This window comes from Trachinotus anak, unplaced genomic scaffold, assembly GCF_046630095.1.
Source record: "Trachinotus anak isolate AG129_WGS33_773 ecotype Australia unplaced genomic scaffold, CSIRO_AGI_Tana_v1 ptg000013l, whole genome shotgun sequence".
Lineage (NCBI taxonomy): Eukaryota > Metazoa > Chordata > Actinopteri > Carangiformes > Carangidae > Trachinotus > Trachinotus anak.
This window is the reverse complement of record NW_027273864.1, coordinates 12,396,807-12,418,923: the sequence shown is the minus strand read 5'-3', so window position 1 is coordinate 12,418,923 and position 22,117 is coordinate 12,396,807. Positions and strand designations below refer to the sequence as shown.

The 22,117-nt window shown below is 40.4% G+C and overlaps 3 protein-coding genes and 1 non-coding gene across 5 annotated transcripts; 2 read left to right on the top strand and 2 right to left on the bottom strand.

The window, feature by feature from the left end:
* Positions 1-53: 53 nt before the first annotated feature.
* psma5 (proteasome 20S subunit alpha 5) lies at positions 54-4,259 on the bottom strand. 2 transcript variants are annotated; one of them, XM_071493163.1, is made up of 10 exons: positions 4,151-4,259; positions 3,808-3,858; positions 3,213-3,279; positions 2,964-3,090; positions 2,300-2,367; positions 2,107-2,214; positions 1,896-1,954; positions 1,697-1,799; positions 1,405-1,491; positions 54-1,161 (listed from the first exon to the last, which is right to left on the bottom strand). In XM_071493163.1, exons 2-10 carry the CDS (start codon positions 3,834-3,836, stop codon positions 1,084-1,086), a joined length of 726 nt encoding a protein of 241 aa, XP_071349264.1. In that variant the 5' UTR covers positions 3,837-3,858; positions 4,151-4,259; the 3' UTR covers positions 54-1,083. The 2 variants fall into 2 exon arrangements, with proteins under 2 accessions (XP_071349264.1, XP_071349265.1); XM_071493164.1 differs by having other exon boundaries at positions 4,165-4,194.
* Positions 4,260-4,787: 528 nt separating this feature from the next.
* trnae-uuc (transfer RNA glutamic acid (anticodon UUC)) lies at positions 4,788-4,859 on the top strand. The gene has a single exon. It is a non-coding gene; the product is annotated as a tRNA-Glu (tRNA).
* A 1,159-nt stretch (positions 4,860-6,018) lies between these two features.
* On the top strand, positions 6,019-19,065 carry LOC139630326 (matrix remodeling-associated protein 8-like). Its single transcript, XM_071493646.1, has 12 exons — positions 6,019-6,248; positions 6,876-6,902; positions 7,017-7,322; positions 8,120-8,221; positions 8,319-8,452; positions 8,580-8,759; positions 14,875-15,016; positions 18,110-18,268; positions 18,352-18,376; positions 18,465-18,550; positions 18,643-18,714; positions 18,803-19,065. The coding sequence occupies exons 1-12, from the start codon at positions 6,197-6,199 to the stop codon at positions 18,823-18,825; spliced, it is 1,308 nt and encodes a 435-aa protein (XP_071349747.1). The 5' UTR covers positions 6,019-6,196; the 3' UTR covers positions 18,826-19,065.
* Positions 10,945-12,863, bottom strand: LOC139630325 (homeodomain-interacting protein kinase 2-like). Its single transcript, XM_071493645.1, has one exon. It carries the CDS (start codon positions 12,745-12,747, stop codon positions 11,104-11,106), a length of 1,644 nt encoding a protein of 547 aa, XP_071349746.1. The 5' UTR covers positions 12,748-12,863; the 3' UTR covers positions 10,945-11,103.
* Positions 19,066-22,117: the final 3,052 nt, after the last annotated feature.

Below are 22,117 nucleotides of genomic sequence, written 5' to 3'. Positions count from 1 at the left end.
CCCCTGGTGGAATGACCGCGCAAAGGACAAACTCTTTACTACTAGAAAATATATTTTGGGAATTTGTTTATTATTTCAACAAAGTACAAAACCAGAAGACACAGTCTGAAGTACAGGCTTTGGCATATATAAGGATCTATTTCCCCATGTCCCCCTGTTCATTTATAAGCAGTAAACAAACATTTTATAAATGGTTCATAACTGACTTTAATGTAGTTGTTTGTAGAGATAAGGACATTTCTAAGTGTTAATTAGTATAATACAGTGTTTGTCAACAATTGTAATTTCTTTTATTCAGGCATATTGCATATTATTTCAACTGTGATGAACTATGTTAACATTATGTGTTTACACAGCAGCCTCTACTACCTTTGCAGAATTAAAGGCAGAGTGCAAGCTGCCACAGGCTGAACACTAAAACAGCTGATACATATATCTTATAAAATAAATGATACATAATCTAACTTCAGTCCCTTGCAGGACCCAACATCTAAACAATAGGTCTTAGTGGATGACCTTAGTGGGGCAGTAGGTACAGGCTGACTGCACTTCATGTGCCCTCTGGCACATCACTTTTTAATCATGCGTGTCCCTGGGTAATGTGATTTTGCCACTGTGACGTAATCTGTAAGGGTTCACAAAGCACAATACTTAAACTGCAATAATTAGCTCTGGATAGGGGTTCAGGGACTAATACTAGACTACCGTACTTGAAATGCAAGAAACAGACAAAAACTACAAAGAGTCAGATCATTTTCTGAATACAACAGTTTAATCGAAGTACTGATTCGTAACAAAAAAATACCCCAGCCCCCACCCTCCCACCCCTACATTTTTTGTGCCACTCAGCTGTAAGCGCTGGTCAGACTCCTGTACAGGGCTGTACAGATAGAGAGAGAGAAGTAAATTAGCACATTACAAAGATAACCCTCTTATTCAATCCAAAAAATTCTGAATGCAGCAAGGGGGAGAATGTGCTGATGGAAAGTTGTGGTTGTGTTGTGACATTCGTCCCAGGTGTAGTTCCACGACCTCTCCTCTTCTGTCCAGAAATCAAACCAAGACTGTAAAGTCTTTTCTGCTCTAGATATCCTTGATTACATCTTCCAGCTCCTCTTTGGAATACATGTGGAAGGTCTTTCCGGGCTCTACTGTTGCCAGCTACAGAAGAGACACAGATTAAGAAAGCTTTCATGAAACCAGCACAGGGGATTTAAACTCTGGCAGTCCAGTGCAAACTTAAAACTGCTGCGGCTTGAAGTGTTTTCTCAAGTGAAAGTCAAACTAACCCTGCTGATGTGGTTTAAACTGAACATTTGCATGGAATTCAACCTCTGAAATGTCTACAAAGATTAACAAAAAAAAACAAGAATTCAGAAACTGGGTGAGAAATGAAGAACAAACCTCAATATTGGTGGCGTTGAGCTTCTCCTCCATCACCTGCTTCAGAATGGTGAGAGACGACTTGATGGCGTCTTTTAATGTCATGGACTGTCAGTTACCCGGGGAGAGAGGGACAAACCGAAACAATGTTGGTGATTTTCATGTCTTTACTGTAGATGGCTTTTGCCTATACGAGTTGATAAAATTCAACAAATTTTCATTTCACATAATCTTTAAAAAACAAAAATTTGCAGAATTACAAAACAATTTGTGTAGCTAGTTTTCCTGTCGAATGTTAATGTGCAGTGGATACCTTGTGGTAGACCTCTTGCAGAGAACTCTGTGCTCCCTCGGATGCTGAGCCAATGGCCCGAGCATCACACTGCACAAAGGTTCCTGATGGGTCCATGTGGTACCTGCAATTACAGACAAGATCTAAGTCTCTCAGTGGTCTGACCTAAAAGTTAAATGTTCTACCATTTGAAGGTGCAAAAATAGTAATCTTTACATACAGCTGAGGTCCTTTTTCATCAACTCCCCCAAACAGAAGTGCTACGCCAAATGGTCGACTCTGTAAGTGCCCGCACAGGGCAGAGAGAGAAGAAGATGGGTTAGGCAAATTTACTGACACCATCCAACAGTATGCTTTTAGAAAAAAAAATCCTTTGACTTGTGGTTTGAATGAGTGATTATTTCAACACAGAGATCAGCAGAGTGACTGACCATGGCACCGGGATCAGCATCCTCCTCTCCAAACTGCAGCGCCAGGTTGGACACAGCCTGAGTCACACTCTCCACTGTCATTGTCTCATTGTAAGTGAACCAGTGGTTCTGAGGAGGAAAATTTACAGGTTAATTTCAGGTTAAACACCGGGTCAGTAAACTGGTCAAATTACACTGTGCTCAGCATTCATACCTGTGTTTCCACTCGTGCTTTGTCAATTAGAGTCTTAGCATCAGCTATCAAGCCACTCATGGCGCAACCTTAGAGGTGGAAAGAAAGAAAATTACGAAACCAGATGACCATCAGGAGCAGGATGCGACAGTCACCACGGTCGAACTGAGAGAAATGTAATGTCATACAGCTGAGGAAACATTATTATGCAGGACATATGGGTTTAATTGTTGCCATTGATCAAACTTTGCAGTCTTATATAGTATAAGCGATATGACTGTTTGTGTTTTACTTTGTAAACTCTTCATCTTCTTTATCAGTAATTTTACTTGGATAAGTTGTCATGCTATTATTAACTACTTTTAGAATTTCCATTGATTAAGTATTCTTATGCATTTATTTTTGGCATTTTACTTCACCCGCTCTTTAAGTATGTGAAATGTTCTGCATTTCAAAGACCAAAACACACAATACAAAGCACAGCTAAGTGTTAGAGCTCATTCTTTTTTCTTTTAGTTTTTTTCCCCCCAATATACAAATACAGTGAATTTGATGATAGGATTGTATACCTGCCAAATTAGTTAACTGTGTTATGATTAAAATGCCAGCTTTCTCAAGTTAGCATGCAGCACAGATTCAATCACTCATCTTCAGTCTGCATTCAAATTTTTCTTTTTCCACTCACCAATGTGACTGTCAATTTCCACGATCTTCTCAATGCTGTTGGGCTCCATCAGGGGAGAGGTGATCCTCTTCTCCACAGCCAGACACACCCCCTCTGATGTCTGGATACCAATGGCTGTGGAGCCCAACTGCAAGAGCAAAGGCCAGATCAAAGACAATGTATGAGTTTCAGATGGGACAAGTTTTCAAGTTTCAGCATGAAATATCACACAGAGTTGGACAATCCTGTTAGTCAGCATAGAACACTCACTTTTATAGCCTCGATGGCATATTCAACCTGGAACAATCTTCCTTCAGGAGAGAATGTGTTCACACCTCTGCAAAACAGGTGAAAAATAACAATAATAATTATCATTATTAATAACAGTTATCAGTTCAACATTGGAAAACAATATGCCAATAAATGTATTTGGCATTGTGTTGAGTTTGTGTGTACTTTCGCATGTCTAGATTCACGACAAAACACACACACACACACACACAGATTTTGGATTTTGCATGTCTTGAAAATAGCACTAGTAAAGAGTACATTTTTTTATTTAGTTTGGTTTTCTGGTTAAATAAAGTTTAAAAGCAAAAAAAAAAAAAAAAAAAAACAGCGCTAACGAAAGTGAAAGCAAACTTAACTTGTTGGAAATCTACTCGCTGCTAGCTAACTATTTGAAACAAACAGCTCCAAAATTTCAACAAGAGTTGCAAACAAAGGCACTTTCAAATTGCTTTGGACAATCATAATCGAAAACAGTCTTACAGAAAACTTGCACGCATAAGTGTGATTTCAAGAGTTTGCCCATTCCCACTGAGCAGTGCACAACAAATGACAAAGCAGTTTGAGTTGCACGTACCTGTCATATTCCGATCTTGTCAAAAACATCTTTTAAGGTTTCACACAGGGCCTGTAAACAGGGAAGAAGAAGTATGTAAGACTCCTAAACTAAATAGTTAAATAATTATAAAAAGGACAAGAATTCGAATATAAGTTAGCCGTGACACCGGATGATTAGCTAGCTAGGGCTAGCTGCGATACCGAGCAAACGTGCTGGCTAACTGACATTAAGCTAAAACAACGCACAGAAACGACTAATATTAGTCCATCCATACTCTGACGCTATAACTACTTTTAATATAATGTAAACGGCCATTTAAACGACGTTCTTCTGAATAGTTACACTTGTTAGACTAATTTACCTCCAGCTACAAACCCTTGAATGAGTTCGCTCGTTTCAGGGGAAGCGTCGGGGGTGTAACATCCAACCGCGCCGGTTGTCAACAAATCTAAAGAAAGGTTCCGCAGTGCTGTGCCGCGCTATACCTGGTTATTAACATGCTATCGCCACAAAGTTACTCAGTTTTAAGCAGAAAAATGATTTTCACTCTATCTATTCAAAGATGGACAGTATTTTATGTAAAATACCGAGGAGTGTTTATCAAATTAGCTGGTAATGGCAAAGCTGCCCATAAACAGTAGCTGTATGTTAACTATAAACTGAGCTGTTTTGTCTCTTGAATCACTATTTCAGGTGAATTAGTCTAGATCCTGAATAGCTTCGAGGAAGTCAGACTAAAATAATCACAAATGAAAATCAGAATAGGGTAACTGTTACAGAACATACACTTCCTTGGGTATTAAACGATTTTATCGTGTAATGTTGTAACTAAGATTAAGATATAGTATTAAAAAAAACAAGTAAAAAATATCCTATTTTAAAGAGCATAGGTTGTCCCATAATTATATCACAACGGAGATATCAAAATTGTGTATCTATTCAGAAATCCAGAAAATAATATTTGACCGAGGAGATGATACTAGATGCGAATGCAGCAGTCCCATATGGTCTAGCGGTTAGGATTCCTGGTTTTCACCCAGGCGGCCCGGGTTCGACTCCCGGTATGGGAACGCGCTTTTGAGATAAGTCATTGATAACCGTCTTGATGAAATCACAGTAAAAAGCACAAAGTGTGATCATTGAAATGCTGCTGGGGCCTTTGTAATGTGTGAGAGTGCATGTCATAACAGCGAATCAGCCACTGAGGGTCATCAGTGAGAAAGACAACGACCGGCAGGAGTAGTCGGGCCCGGTCGATGTGTCTGGGCTTCTTTGCTGGGTAAGTAATCTAAATATTAAATGCATTAAAAGCAATTTGTAAATGCAAAATCTTCCTTAAAATGCCTTACGTATATATATGTTAAATGTGGAGAGGATAGATTCATCAAATAAAACTAATAATGCTGGAGATTAAGGACAAATAGTGGCTTTGTCGAGGCCTTCTGCCCATAATATCGATACTTTATCTTCTTCCTGCACTCTTCTATTAGTATCATGACGTGCAGAGATCAAGCAGTGGTGGAAAAAGCATTCAGATACTTCAATAGCACAATCTACAAAAAATGTCCTGCATTCAAAATTTGAGTTAGCCTGCTTAAAAGTACAGACGTACCATCAGTAAAGTATGCAATGTACAACTATATTATTTCTAAGATATTTATTTTTCTTTTATGCATTTGTTTTTACTTCCTTTACTTCCTAAGTTTATTTATTATTATTATTATTATTATTATTATTATTATTATTATTATTAAATAAATATATATATTTATTATATTCTGTATGCATATGCTATAACACAATAACACAATAATAATATGAATAATAATAATATGAATAAACACAATAATATACTATTATTGTGTTATGTTATTATTATTATGTTATATAATAATAATAATAACAGTAGGTAAAATATACCTCCACTGTGATCAAGTTATCCACCAGCCGACATTTTCACGATTTATATTTAAATTCATCAATCCTATTTTGTTGACTTTTGATGATTTTGTTCATATGTCTCACCCCGAATCAATTAACGACAAATTAAACAAGACGAAGAGAAAGAAATGAACCCTACTGACTATATTCTGGGCCTTTACTCCCAATTGTCTCTCTTGAGATGTGGAACAGCAATAAGTGAATAAGAGAGGTTACGGGTGATGTGGGAGGAGGGGGGGGGGGTGGACGCAGGCCGGTGGAGTCAGGTTTCATTTCCCGGGTGGGATCAGTTCAGCTCGGTCCTGTTTGGGTTCTGTGTTGATGTCCTCTCTTCGGACCCTGAAACCTGAACGAGTCCCGCCGTTGTTGCGGATGGATAAACAATACGTATCATCTGACTCTCAGGGCCGTCTGCCGGGTGCACAGCCTTGACAAGTTGTTTTCAGTTGTTGTTGAAATTGTCAACATGAAGAGCGAGAGGGAAGACATCATTTTCCAGGCGCTCCTCTTAATCCACAGTAAGTTGGCTGGAGTTGGGTCGCTGCTGCTGCTGCTGCTGCATTGTTTTACTGTTGATACAGGTGGAATATGCTCACACAAGCTGCCACTTCAGTTCAAAGAGTATGCTGCAGATAAGACATCAGCTTTTGCATCAGTATGTGGTTACATTTTTTTTTAAAAAGTATTTTCTTTGGTTACTTACTATTTTCCTTTTATAGTCTTTTCTGACTGGAGTCGTCTTAATATGTAAAGGCTTTAGAATCACTAAGCTGATAAAAAAAAAAAAAAAGTTTTAGAGAGCACTGCAGTTGATTTTCTGATATGTAGAGGCAGATATTAAAACCAGACTCAGTGCTTTTCATCTGTCCACCTCAGCTTCACTCACACACAGATGCATTCCTGCCTGATGAGTTTTACTGAGTCAGTTTCTAAAGAATCACGACAGAGTAAGAAAAGCATTTACTTTGCTGCATGAAATGAATATCAGCCAAAGACTACACCTTATACTTTCCACTAATGTCTCCAATTAGGCCCACTTTTTAACACAACCCAAAACATGCAGTGGCATGTTGTGGAAACTTCTCCCTGGTCGGGGTCTGTTCAAGTGATTAGCCTGTTCACTTTTTCTGCCGTTTCTATTTCAGTCCCTGTGGCCTGCCTCTTCACTGCAGGTATGTTCCTCCTGTGTGTGTGCAGTTGTGATTTATTTCTATGCATTTCTCCTAAGGGTTTTAGTAAATGTTTGACATCTCTGTGTGAATATCTACACCTGCTCCGTCCCTCAGTGTCAGGTCAGTCTGACAGCAGCAGCAGCGTGGTGGTGGCGGGTTACAATGTGAGCGCCCCGGCTGGGTCGAGGGTGGTGCTGCAGTGTGTGAGCGGTCGCATGGTGTGGACCAGGGACAGGGTGAGGGACAGACAGAGGGTGGTCCACTGGGACCTGTACCGGGCCCATCCGGACTACGCCATGGAGAGGGTGATGGACATGTTCTCTGCAGGAGACCAGAGGATCTACAACTCCTACAACCTGGGCAGAGTCGGCATCACCCCAACAGCCTTCAAGGATGGAAACTTCTCCCTGGTTATCAAAGGTCACGCTCGCTGTCTTTGACTTTAAAGTCTGTAGCTGTAGCTAACTTGGTCACACTCAGTGTGACTGACATTACTTTGTTTTCCTGTCTCACTAAGGCTTTGCTTTGATTTTCATAACTGAGCTCTCTGGTGGGACCAAAGCACTTATACATTTCAAATCATACAGTAAAATGTCTGATTTTCTTACCTTCCAGGTAGCTATTCATTTCTGTACATACCAGCATGAAAGTCAAATTTGCTTGAGACAAGGAAGTTTGCTTATTAAAAGTTGCATTTCCACCACAAAGACAGTTCAGGGTTTACCTGCAGGAATAGTTTTTAGCCAAGGTGGTAAGCAAACCAAAATTTTGACACATCTTGTCTCATGATAAGTCTAACTTAATTGATGGCATCTGATGTGTGCAATAGTGTCGTTGCTTTTTATCCCTAACAGTAAATGTTTTATTTAACAGAGGCGTAAATTCAATGATGTTAGCAGAGGTGGTCTTTGTTTCAGGCAAAATGGATCACCTCCTTCATAAAGCACATGGGAAACTCTGCTGTTTTTTAAAAAAAGAAAACAATCTCACACAATCAACATTTAGGATTCATTGGTGTTATTGCTTTTTGATTTTTCTGCCGCGATTTACAGCTGAGCTCAAACACTGAAATTCTGACACACTGTACCTGTGAAAGCATTGTTAACACCTGAATCAGAGGGATTTTTGAAACAGCCCCAGCGCTCACCAGCTTTCATGCAAATTTGATAAATAAACTGATGAAGGTGAATTATTTGCTTTTCTGCATGTGATGATAGATGTGACAATGAATGACAGAGGTCTGTACTCCTGTAACCTCCACCATCTCTACTGCCACCTGTATGAGACGGTCAGAGTACAGCTCAACGTCACTAAGTCACGTATGTATCACAACGTACCAACAAATATCAGTATCTTCAACACATAGCAACATAGCCAGCTGGCTCAGTTTGTCTTTTTTGCACTTTTACCATAAAGGCCGTAAAGAACAGCGCTTCTGGGACGGACAAAAGGCGGTGTACGTGGTGCTGCTTGGGAGCACCGTGGTGCTGCCGTGCATCAACCGACGCAACGTGTGGACAGACTGGAGCGACGAGGAGGAGGACCAGCAGGTGTGTGTGCTACATGGGCATGTTTCCTCAGACAGTCGATCTTAGTCTAGATTTACTTTTGATTTGAAAGGGATTACATGATATTGACTGAAAAATGCAACTCCTCCCCTGCTTTGGTGGTTTCCAGGTAGTCCACTGGGACCGCCAGTCCCCAGGAGTCCACCATGACCGTGCTGACCGGCTGGTGGACCTGTACGCCTCTGGGGAGCAGCGTAGCTACGGACCACTGTTCCTCCAGAGGAAAATGAACATCAGCAATCAAGCCTTCTCAGAGGGAGACTTCTCACTCACCATATCTGATCTGCAGGTGTGTAGAAGAAGAGTCACTGGTAGTTTTAGTCCATATAGTTAAAATATTCTCCTATAGTAAGGGCTACACTTCACCATACTATAAATCTGTGCGCCCATGCACTTTGGATGCAGTGTCTAGAGAGAGTATGTTGTACATGTATACAGTGTTTCTAGAACACATGGAAGTTACATCAGTAATGTAGCTCTTGTCAAATTAAACATTACTGCTCTGTTGGGAAATGAGGTTGGCAGCCACAGTAAGTTGAGCATTCGCATCCATTTTTAAACAATAACAACAGTTTCATAACAAACAATACAAGATCTACACAAAAGGGCTTCCTATCAGTCCCTTTGTGCCATCTGTAGCAACAGAAAGCAGAGAAAAGTTTACAGTCGCATTTGAGAGAACCTCTAGGGCCCCAGTGTTTTGTTTTGTTTTGTTGTTTTTTTTGATCGAGCTCTTAAATCCGAAGATTTAGGTTAAGCACAGGCTCCAGAGCTTTACGACCATACTGTGGAATGGAGCCAGTTTGCACAGGGCAAAAATGGGCTTCAACAAAGATCTGTGCGTTCAGAGGGATTAAGCTAACCTGACCGACAGTATTCATTTATCCGTATGTTCTTTAATTTGAGATATATTGTCTTTTTCGTGAAATATAACTTAAAGTGATAATTTTATAAACAGTATTTTAGAGTGTCAGTGTCGGGTCAGATGCTGTCAACAATATTACCTCCATCTTTCGGGGTGATCACATGGTACATGCTAACATTACTAGTGTAAGGGTCTCTCACCGAAGATAATCCAGTTAATTATGTTACAGTTCCACTTGGTAGATAGTGTGTAAATATTCAGTAACAGCTAATCTAGTTTATGGGCTGCATCTCATTATAGTTTAGTGGAAGGTAAATCTTCACTTAGTAAACACTTGCGTTATTACTTGGCTAAGTTTAAACTTAGGTACGATGATCATTTTGACTACAGGTTCAAAACTCTGTTTACTGCTTTTAAAAATTAATCTCTAGTTATTTTCTGTCATTCCATTTTATTTTCCCCTGATTAGTGATTTTGTGACTTGTTGCTCACATATAAAAACTTTTTTTATTTTTCAGACAATGCAATGAAGTGAAATCACATTCAAATTAAAAACATTTTTTAATTTATATCCACCTGAACACTTGAACAAAACAAGCATATTTACCTTCATGGCTTCATCCATTGTCACGACGGTAATTGTGTCCTTAACCATCCACTGTCTCTGTGAGTGAGTTTCGCTACAGCAGCCTCAATGTTTCAGGAAAGTCCTGTTTCATAAGTATGTTCTATTGCATTCGCATACAAGCAAACATGAATTCAAACGAATGATAATGCTGCTGGATCCATTTTCAATAAGCAGTTGTTTCTTAACATGTTTGCCAAATCAACTTTATAGGAGACCATATGTTAATATTATTTATAGCTTGTTTCACTACCTCCGAATGGCCAAAAAAATTAATTTCATTTGTAACCCATAAACCTGATTTTGGGCATTTTCACAGAAAATAGATATTAATTTGTAATAATGTTAATGTTATAAAATGTGTCCATTGCATTCTGTAGTAGTGTATCATCTAAATATTTCTGAGTTTGAAATAAAATATCTGGATTTATAAATCCAGATTGTCTGGACAGCCTAACTCAAACTGGAGACACACTGTATAACTCAGGAAATTTTCCAAAATTAATAGCAGTGGATTTACCGCAATGTAAAAGAAATGCAGGCAAGCAAGAAAAAAATACTGTGTAGGTCAAATTGTAAATTTTTATCTTGTTATGTTATGTTAATTGTTAACATCATTAAAAAAGATTAAGGTAGGGTTATATCATTGGCAACAGTGCAGTTTATACCCTTGCAGCTTGCCATAGATACAGTGCACATTCAAAGAAGTCCTTCCATCTAAAGAGCAGAACAGGCTTCTTGTCACTGCCTCCCAAAATAACACATATGATCATCACAAAAAGAACTGATTTCAGTCATTTCGGCTTGCTGCTTTTATTGTTACTTTTATTGTTTTATTGTTACAGGCATTTAAAACTTCTTGAATAAGGTCACCAAATTAGAAATTTAAGGACATTTCCAACCAAATGTAGCAAAAAGTATATAATGTGACCAAAGTGATACTTAACTTATCTAATAATATGAACTAAACAATTAATTCTGGTATTAATGACAATTAATTTTTTTATTCATTAATTCATAATCACTGTGGGAGGATAGATAGATAGATAGATAGATAGATAGATAGATAGATAGATAGATAGATAGATAGATAGATAGATAGTGACGTCAGAGGAAAATGGCTGTGCATCCTGCGATATATTTTCATTTAAGTCTGGTGTGTCTTTTTTCAGTAACATCTCCTCTGCATCGACTTGTAGTCTTGAACAACCTTGAGAAGAATCCACGAATCCTCTTCAAAAAGGTCTTCTTTGTCTTGACTTTAACAAATCCTGTAGTTCCTTTATTGGTGCTAGTGCTGTCCCCATCACAATCTTGACTACCTGAGGCAGGTGAAGTTTCCTCATTCAAGCCAGGTGCTTTCTTGTTGGTCTCAGCAGCAGTGGCGCCATCTAGGCCAGCTTTCCCTGGTGGTCTATAATTATTGTTAGCAGGGGCTCTGTCAGCTTTGGCTGGGGTTCCATAATTTGGACATAAAGTGTCTTTGGCTTCATCCAAGCTACATGTGGATGGTGGTTCATCACTGGAGCAAGAAGCAGTTTCTTCAGAAGATGAAAATGAGTCATCCAAGCTAAAAATCGATTCTCCTCCAAAGCTTACAACTTCACTGGATGTTATAAAAGGTTTGAATTCAGCTGATGATTCCTCCAGTTGACATTTTTTTATGGTCAAAAAGGCTGATGATTTATAACAGTTGGGGATACCACTACCAGGAAAGTGTTTCATGGTAATAAAACGGTGTCCCTGAGCTTCGTTGACAGCGATTCTTCTTTCAGGATCTACGAGCAGCATTCTTTTGAGGAGGCTTAGAAAAGCCTGGTTATCCTCATACTCAGTGGTATTTTTCACCTCTGGGCGAGTCTTCACCATGTCATCCAGACAGGTGAACCTGTCAAAAATTCCCATATACCGCCTGATCCTCAAGCCTGTTGCTAGCATGTATTCTGTCTCTGTATTCAGCCTCCATGAAGGGTTAGAGGAGTCTTCATCTTTGTTGAAAAAGCAGCTGGTATAAATCCCAGAATCCAACAAGTGATCTTCAGGCATACCCTGTATCTCCACAATGACTCTCATTACCTCATATACACAACTTATTGGATACAGGTTCTTGCCAAGGTACATGAAGGCCAAAACGCAGCCAAGAGACCACATATCTACAGCCACATTCAGTGGAAGGCCCAGGATTACTTCAGGGGCCCTGTAACCAACGGCCTGAACTAGGGTGCCAGGGGCTCTTTTGGAAATATTAACAGCCAAACCAAAATCAATAAGTTTTACCCTAAAAGGCTGCAGCTCATGATTAACTAACATTATATTGTCTGGCTTGATGTCCACGTGTGACAGGCCTATGGTCTTGAGGGCATTAAGAGCCACCAGCATTTGTTGTGTGACAACTCGAATCTCAGAAAGACATAGTGGCATGAAGTCCCTGCTCTTGATGAAATCATATATACTTATGTCCAGCATTTCGAATGCCAGACAAACATGTCCTCTGTGCTCGAAATCCTCTGTGAACTTGACCAAGTTGTTCTTGTCTTGGTCAAGCGTCCTAAGTTTTTGAAGAATGGCTGCCTCTCTTTTAGCAACCAAGTTCATGTCATTTCTAACAATCTTCACAGCCATTTTTTCGTTTGTGTCCAATCTTGTGCACTGGGCCACTCTCCCAAAAGCGCCACATCCCAGGTACTTCTCTACGAGGTATGCACTTGATTTACTTGACAGAACCTCATTTTTTTCAAGGTCGTAATGTCCTTTCGCTTTCTTAACACAGCCAAAATTTGCTCCCATTTTTAAAAGTAAAATGTTACTAATTAAGTCGAATGTTGCTAATCGAACCGAATTCGTACTGAACTCTCCAACTCTCCTTTGGTACTCACCTGTAAAAGTGTTAGTAGAATGAGTATTGGATTATTTCAAAGGCACATTCTGTGATGCCACGGATGACATCACATTTATGTGACATCATCAAAGGAGTCCCCCTTGTTGTGTCTTAGTTCAAAGGAAAACCTTGTTACCACGGCAACAGCAAAAGCAGTTTGAAAAAAATGGAGGAATATCTGTCTGTTGATTTTCCTGAGAACTGCTCATCCAAAAAAGTTGACACTGCACATCCTTGGGTCCTCAGCAATTCAACTGCCAAGTTTGAAGTCGATCGGATGAACAGGTCTTGAGAAAATCAAAGACAGACAGGCAGACAGACAGACAGACAGACAGGCAGGCAGACAGACAGGCAGGCATGCAGACAGACAGACAGGCAGGCAGACAGACAGGCAGACAGACAGACAGGCAGACAAGCAGGCAGACAGACAGACAGACAGACAGACAGGCAGACAAGCAGGCAGACAGACAGGCAGACAGGCAGGCAGACAGACAGGCAGGCATGCAGACAGACAGACAGACAGACAGACAGACAGGCAGACAAGCAGGCAGACAGACAGGCAGACAGGCAGGCAGACAGACAGGCAGGCATGCAGACAGACAGACAGACAGCCAGACAGACAGACAGACAGACAGACAGGCAGGCAGACAGACAGGCAGACAAGCAGGCAGACAGACAGACAGACAGACAGGCAGGCAGACAGACAGGCAGGCATGCAGACAGACAGACAGACAGCCAGACAGACAGACAGACAGGCAGACAGACAGACAGACAGATAGACAGACAGACAGGCAGACAGATAGACAGACAGACAGGCAGACAGGCAGACAGACAGACAGACAGACAGACAGACAGACAGACAGACAAGCAGGCAGACAGACAGACAGACTTACAGACAGACTAACAAGACAGACAATCAGGCTGGCAAACAGGCAGACAGACTTACAGACAGGCTGGCAGACAGACAGACTTATAGACAGAGAGGCAGGCAGGCAGGAAGGTAGGTCCATTTATTATTAGTGGGATTTATGAGTGGGATAAATTAAGGAAGTGATATCGGAAAAGCTTAAATCCATGACCTCACCTTTGGAGTGTTCAGCTTCAGTGTTTCTCAGTGCTTTTACACCACACCTGATTTTAAATAAGAAATGTCAGGCATGTTCTGGTGTAAAGCATGATTGTTGAAATTGGTAATTAGAATAAGAAATACTGAAGGTAGAATAAATTGTGAAGTGTCTGTTCTGATCGCCAACACACCTGTCCTGCCCAGGTGCCAAGTGCAGTGTAAACTGACATAATGGATGATTATGTGAAATAAGAGTTGAATAATAAAATTGAAATGAATCACAAATATGGCTTTATTGTTTAGCCAACAGTACAGAGTACATTTTACCTTTTCCTGCTTAAACCTCACGACCTGGATCACTGTGATCATTCTGTTTTTTAGCCTGTTGAAAGTGATCACATGTCTCAGTTAATTCCAACAGGTTTTTTTTTTTTTTGCTGGCTTCAGGCTCAATGTATTTTTATTTCATAAAAAAAAGCCTCCACTCCAAGATGAGAGGCTAATTATAACTATATTATTTTGTACACAGGCTTGCCTGGTACACCTTGATGGAGTGCTTGGTTACGGGGTGGGATCAGAAAAAATATAATAATGCATTATAGGTGGACATGCACATTGACAGTTTTGGAGGGCTGGAAGGCTGAAGTCGTGTTAAAGAATACACTATAGAAATATTCTTAGAACAATGCATAGAGGATACAACTAAATGCCTGGATCAAAGCTGTTTAGTCCACATTTGTTGCAGGGTAACCATCAAACCATCAAAAAACAGTGGCAGACCATCCCAAGAAAACCTAGTGTGATTTGTTAAAATCAGTCTGTTCTCATGCTTTTCAATGTTCAACTCTTTTATATGTGGATGACCAGTTGTGCCTGATAGGTATAATGTGTGTGTGTGTGTGTGTGTGTGTGTGTGTGTGTGTGTGTGTGTGCGTGTGCGTGTGCGTGTGCTTCTGCATTCAACTCACAGCCCACTGATAAGGGGATGTATTCGTGCCACCTCCACCATCATTACTGTGGCCTACATGAGAGAAGAGAGTTCCAGGTCACAGTGGAGCCACCAGTGATTCAGACCACCCAGCCAGCCAAAGCACTGCCCAGTGAGGACAAAGGTAACACACACACACACACACACAAATATACAAATACTTGCACACAATCTCTCTTCCTGCTCTAGTTATAGGTCAGTGTGAGTGCTTTAGCAGAGAGGATGTTTTATAACTTAGTGGATTCCAGCTATGGTGTATACAATTAGGAGGAAAAAAACACACATCTGCTCTTTCCTTCACTCTACCCCTCTGTACTTTTCGTTGTGTCCTCATTCATCCTCACTGTGTTTGGTCTCGGCCCCAGACTCTCCAAAAGGCAAAGGAACACCAGGGGAAGAGGAGATGAGAGGAACAGAAAAGAAACCCCCTTATTTCTGAAGCTTTCTGTTTGTTTCATGAGATATTTTTTCTTGCACTGTCAGCTTGTCTGATGCCAGACCACTGAAACCACACACACTCCCTAACAACCCAGTTCTCCAAACCTTACCCTCATCAATTTTCACCTCCATTTTTCAACCAAAAGCTCTCCACCATTTCGTCATTCTCATTAGTTGAGTTCACATTTCTCAGCACTTTGCCCTGCATTAAAAATCTCTGAGTGCATATTAGAAGAAAGAAAGAAAAGAAAAGAGAGAAGAGATGGGGTGAGGGAATTGGTATGTTGGCATCCTAGCTGCCTACCTCGAATTCTTAGAGAATGAGAGCGTTTCTGGTGCATGTGTCTGTGTTTCCAGGAGGTAACTGAAGCAGATCTGTAAATGGCAGTTGTATCAATGTGGGAAAATCATTGAGAAAGGCTTAGAAATGAGAAATGCCTGTGGCTGAGCCCATCTGTGTGTGTGTGTGTGTCTGTGCGTGTATGTGTGTGCCAAGAAGACCGATCTCATTTCAGTGGAATCTCTCGGATACAGTCTTTAGACTGAAGTCCAGCTCTGCCCACACAATTAATCCTTCACTTGCCGAGCTGTAATAATACAGTAGGATCGCACCAGGGGAATTGAACTCGTTGAGGAACAAATTCTGTAACTCATTTAACACCAGCTCAAGACAATTACAGCCTCTTCCTGTGTGCTCTCAAACATTATCCTAGTATGGCTGTAGTCCTGTTAAAGAATGCAGTATTAAGTCTTGTTATCTGCTTGCGTGTTGCCCTCTCTGACCCTCTGCTGCCCCGGTGACTTTGCTCTCTCCTGACATTCTGGAGCAGTATTCCAACCATTCTTTACCCCACTTTCATCTTTCCTCTGTCCTGCCTTCCCTCTGTTTTTCCTCCTTTGAGGATCCCACGTGCTCGGGTTTGTTTATTTTCATCACGTTCCTTTCTCTCGCTCTTGTCCATTGCTTTTCTCACTTTCTGTGTGCTTTTCCTTACTAAGAAAGAACCTTTTCGGCAGTTTATGCACAACAAAAGCAAGTGTGCTTCATCTGTATGGCAGCTGGCCGCACAGAGGGAAAGATAAACTGAGAGGTAGACATCGAGAGACACAGAGGGAGGAGGTTTTTGAGATAGAGAGATACACAAAGAGAGAAAGAAGGACAGGGGCGAAAGAGTCTGTTGATGAAATACGGAAGAGGAGATGTAGGTCACCCCTCCCTCCTTCCCTCCCTCTATCAGAGTTATTTCTCAGTGTAGTTTGGGCAGGGGGGAGTACAGGGGCAGCCAGTCTAAACACAAACACATATGTTCCCATCAGGGCACGAGTCAGGAGAAAATGGCTTGAAACTAGAAAAAAGGATTAGAGGATTTGTAATGTTGATGAACATGTTGTTTTCATGTGCGCCGCAGACAAGCAGCTGTGTATGTGTTGGAAGTTTGTGTTTGGGACTGCTGGGCGAAGTCTTTTCTAGCTTCATTTTGCAAGTCAGGCCTCTGGAGAAACATCTCACCGTCCCCTTCCTTTCCCTCAGCTCTCCTCCTCTGTTCCACCCCTGCTCTGCCCTTCCTTCACTCCTCTTTTTCTCCTCACTTCTCTGTGTTTTGCTGCCAGGAAAAGTAAATCACAGCATGACTTTCTGTCTGGATCTCATTTTGGCTCAAACATGTTGAGTCTGAGGTCCGCAGCTGCTTCTCGCCTCGCACTTTTTATTTTTTAATGGAGCAAAATGAAACCAGGCTTTCCCTCCCTCTCTCCCGCCTCTGCCTCTCGACACTGCAGCAGAACCGCACACATCATCTAAACCCGACCGGCTGATTATTTAACACTGCCCGGGAATTGTGTTCAGCATTTTCTTTTACAGCCAGGAAATGTCATCGCATATAACAAAAAAAGCAACATAAAACAGCAGGCAGAGCTTAGGTAGCATCACACACACTCATGCATGTGCCACAACAAATACATATGCAGCCACAGGCACAGACTGAAAATGATTTTCGTTGGGCTTGGAGAGAAATTTCTGCCAGTCTCCAAGCATTAGATGTGGTCCGCCACTGCATTTAAACACTAACCATTGAATTCCCCCTGGAACAAAGACAAGATTAAAGCAGAAATTAAATTTAAGTTCATAGTTTAAAAAAACAAAAATGCTGTTATGAAAGATAGAAAATTACAATGAACGTTTAACTTGCCACAGAAATGTGTGACACATCAGGTGTGATATCCCACAGGCTAATTAGAAGGAAAAGTCAGCAGGTCACCAAAGTCAGTAAGATTCATCCTCTACGTATCATGAATATCTGCACCAAACGTCATGGCAAGTCATCCAATATTTGTCCAGATATTTTAGTCTGGATTGAAGCAGGGAACAGACTGTCCAGCACTGCAGTCCCCATAACCAAACTGCTGGTGTGGTTAGAAATGTTTTTAGATCTGCAAAAGAGAATTTGGCCTGTAACAACTACTCAACAAATGAAGTCGAACTGTAGAAAGAATTCAGTCTATACACCAGATGAAAATGGACAAGCGCAGCTTTGCACAGAGTTTTATTGTTTCAAACTTTGAGGTTAAAGTATTCTAAATCTGCAAAGCCAAGAAAAAGCTATTATGAATTGATTGTTTTAGTGTTACTCATGAGGTGTGTAAAGTCTGTTCAGTGTAAGGTCTGGTCTTGTTTATTCCATTTGTAAACCTCATGATGACACATTGATCTGTTTGTAAGAGAGGAGATGAAGAGGAGAGGAAATGAAATGCTGACCGTTGTGTTCTCTGCTTTACTCAGACACCACGAAGGCTGAATCACCGCGAGTCATCAATGTTATTCTGCCTGACCAGAGACACCACTTTCTCCTGCCGCTGGGCTACGTCCTCACGTCCTTCCTCCTCCTGGTGTTCATTATTCTCGTCATCATCCTCATCACACGCAGGCGTAAAATCAAAGGTCTGAACTGCAACACCCCAGTTTGATAATAGGTTGATTTACATTGAATTTCTGAGTGTCATCTACTTTTCTTGTATTTTCAGAGTTTCATCCTCAGGCATCCATGAGGTAAGCACTTTAAACACGCAAACACACACAAATGATCACTGTCTTACCCTTAAATACACACTCAGATGTCTCCCTCTCACTGTGATAGGTCCAGCAGAAGTCACAGCAGCTCGGATGAGTTTGAGATGGACGTGACTGAAGTCAATATGTGCAACGAGGAGGAAAGAAGATTTGGTGAGTTAGAAGAGGGAGTGGAGTGTAAATACACAGTGGCCTGTGTCTTGACTGTGTGTGTATTTTTGACTTTCTCCCATGTGATTTTTTAGACTACAAGAACAACCTGCTAAAAGAGAAGGTCCACGTGAACGCTCAGCCTAAAGTCATTGATCTTGACAAAGGTAAAGTAGCACATGCAAACTCAATTTTCATTAATTGTCTCGCATTCGCAGCCCCCCCCCCTAACTTCAAAGTGTTTGCTTCTTGCAGAGATGCAGAAGTTTTCTAAGTGAGAAAATGACAGGAAAAAGTGAAACTGGAGTCACTGGCTGGTCCAGAGGCTGCACTCCAAACGAAACACGCTGCCTTCTGTCCTGGCAGGAGAGACGCCGCAGAGAGAAAATTAGTCACCGGAATGCTTTGTTGTGAAATGTAGAAAAACAGTAAAAAAAAAAAAAAAAAAAAAAAAACAAAGAAAGAAAAAAACAGTTCACACTGCTGTCTCATGTTTTCAAAATACCAGAGCTAGAGACATACATACAAATAGATTTTGTCTTCTTTTATTGTACTGTATTGTCGAACTAAAAAGACTGGATTTGGACGACTTTGCACGGCACCATAGCACCACCCAGAGGGGAGTTTTAGCCAAGCCTTGATTTGAAGAAGGAGAAATGTACTTAGTTTGAATAAAGTTGACTCAGTAGCGACTGAGTGAACATGAATGATCAGTTATTACAGCTTCAGTTGTTATGCCTCATGTTAAAAAATACTGATGTTTTACTTTTCACTTTGTTCTTCTCTGTTTACTCACATACTCCATCATGGCTTAACTGACTAGACTGAAGCGTCACTGAAGTGTTAATATCAGTGTTTACTGCTTCCTCTTGGCTTGGATTAACTGGATGCTAACTGACCAGTCAAGCAGTGTATGTAACAATCTTTTCATTGTGATGCTGAGACTGCATTTTTTTGTGGAATACTCCTTCTTTTTGTCTTTTTACATGTATTAAAATTAAGTGTTGTTTTTTTTTTTTTTAGCCGAAACAGTTATTACACTTACTTGTTAAGAGGAGATACCTCTTCGTTTTCGAATGACTTTTTGAGTATGACACAGCAAATGTTATTACTTGTTAAGTGAATGTGGACAGGACACATGTTTGGAACCCGCCCTTTTTTTTCACGGCTGACATTTTGACTCGTCACAGTAGGAAAAGCACAGGTGTTACTAATAATATGAACAGCGGCTCTGTTGTATTACAGTGTCCCTGTAAGTCATGACCCTGTGACATTGAGCCAGCATGTACAACACAACACAATGGGATAGCAGGATCAGCTTCCTCATATTTTGGATGCGACTGATGTGTTTGCTTGATGATCATCACAGCCATAATCTTATTAGCTGCATCTGTGTTTGACAAGTCACAATGTCAATTCAAGTTTCTGTTTATATACATCCTCCAGTTTGAGAACCACTGTATCAACTATATATGATAAAATGTTAATATTACAGTGTCCGTTGAGAGAAAGCTGAACATTTTTTCTACTTGCAGGACTAATTGTAAACGTCAGTACAAACTCCAACAAAAACACTTATCAATATGTGTTGTGGCTTCTGCTTTTTTCATTTAACTAATTGCAGTTTATCATAATTTGGCTCATTTATACTTAGTTACAAGGGAACTACCTATGTACTGTGCTGCTAATACAATAAAATTATAACATAAACAATCTTAAAGTCCCCCTCCATTCAGCAATGTGTTTTGGTCATGGTTACTTCTCTTGGATGTTTGACCTTCACTTGCAAACTGTTGTATAAGCAGTGGTAAAAGTTTAAAGGTACATCATGTTGTATAATGAGTTGAAGTACGTGCAAAAAGACTGAAGTGCATTGCTTCATGCGTAGCCTAACCTAAAGTGCATTGCTTTGTGAATGGCCTGGAATAAGCATGAAAGTTGAACTGGGATTAAAAAAAATATGTGTAAAAATGTATGGAAGAGGCTAAATGAAACTGGGTCTTTCTTTGTACCTTCCCTCACAGTTAAACTAAATTGTTTCAGGAACAGCTGGAGCGAAACTAGAATGATTAATGGATGACTGGCGCTATAGGCTGTTGTTACAGCAGTACCAGGTTGCTTGTACATTTGCAGGAGTGTGCACCTATATGTACCTCTGTGTGTCTGTTTATCTGTGTCAGTGTGATTACCTGTTTGTACGAGTCTCATCAGCTGATCTGAATCGTGTGTGTCTGCCCAGCTGCAGTTTATAGTTTCCATAGTGATGGTATCGGCTTAGTTGCACCTGCTTAAAAACAGGGATTATGGTGACAGGAGAGGAGAGGAGAGGAGAGGAGATGGTGCTGAACCCAGTGATATGAAGTGTTTGTCTGTGGTGTGAAAAATGTGGCCTGTGCAGCGATTTTAAAAATGGCCTGCTTCCTGTTTTACTTTCTGGTGTCAGTTTACGCTGGACTGAATGGGGCAGTTGGATGGTACGCCTGCCACTTTCAAGCTCATAGTTCAAATTCTGTGAGTCACTGTGCTTTGATAGTCACATTGTGTGAAAAAAGACAAATTTGCCTACAATCTGGCAAAAAAAAATTACATGTGTACACTAAAATTTGTGGCCCCCAGGATGAGTTAAACATAAATTTTTCAGACCATACACACTGATGTAAAAGCCTGAAAAGGTGCAGAAACGTTCATGAAGCTTGAACTGTCACTGTGTAAAAACTAGGAATGGGATTTAAAAGTTCGAGACAACTTTTGAACGGACTTTCTAGCTGAAAGTATAAATGAGTAGAAAGGGTTGAAAAACGCATGAAAAGTTGTAGAGAACTTTTTTTAACATCACATCCATTCATTTTAATGTGAAAAATGTCAGAAAAACACTAAATATTTTTGCTAAGTATGAAATATAACATAAAACTGAGTATATCTGACAATGTCCACATTGAGCTGAACACTTTGTTTGAATGTTGAAGCATCTAGATGGAGATCTGAATCAGAAAACGCTGGAATAATAAAGAATTTTTGAACCTCAGAAGAACATATAGTGAGATTGCATTTGCAGCGATCCCACTTAATTCATGTGCTATAAGTGGAAAGTTCCTCTGTGCTCATCAAAAATCTGAGTTAAAAGCGAGGGTGTACGGGCGAACTAGGAAGCCAATCCCTGTCCAACAGGCAACTTCTGTGAAGCCTCTAGTGCACATACACTGAGAATGGATTTTTAGTGATGCAGGGGACATCTTGTATGCAGTAGTACATTTCTGACATGAAAAGTACTTGAAAATTCACAGATTCTGAAGTTTTCATTTTTTTTCTAACCAGGTAACTGAATGTTTTTATTTTTAATGGAAAAACCGAATCCGATACAAATCATTATTTGTATATATCTTGGAACATGTCTGGAAGGGAATTTAGGATTAGGACTAAGGATTTCCTATCATTAATAAAGAAGCAGTGCATTGTAGGAGTGACGAAAGCAGCTTCATGCAGCTGAGCTTGTGTGTGTTGTGATCAGAGCTGTAGCCAGGATTTTAAAAGTGCTGAGATGACGATTCTGCTCTAATACCCAAGTGCAAC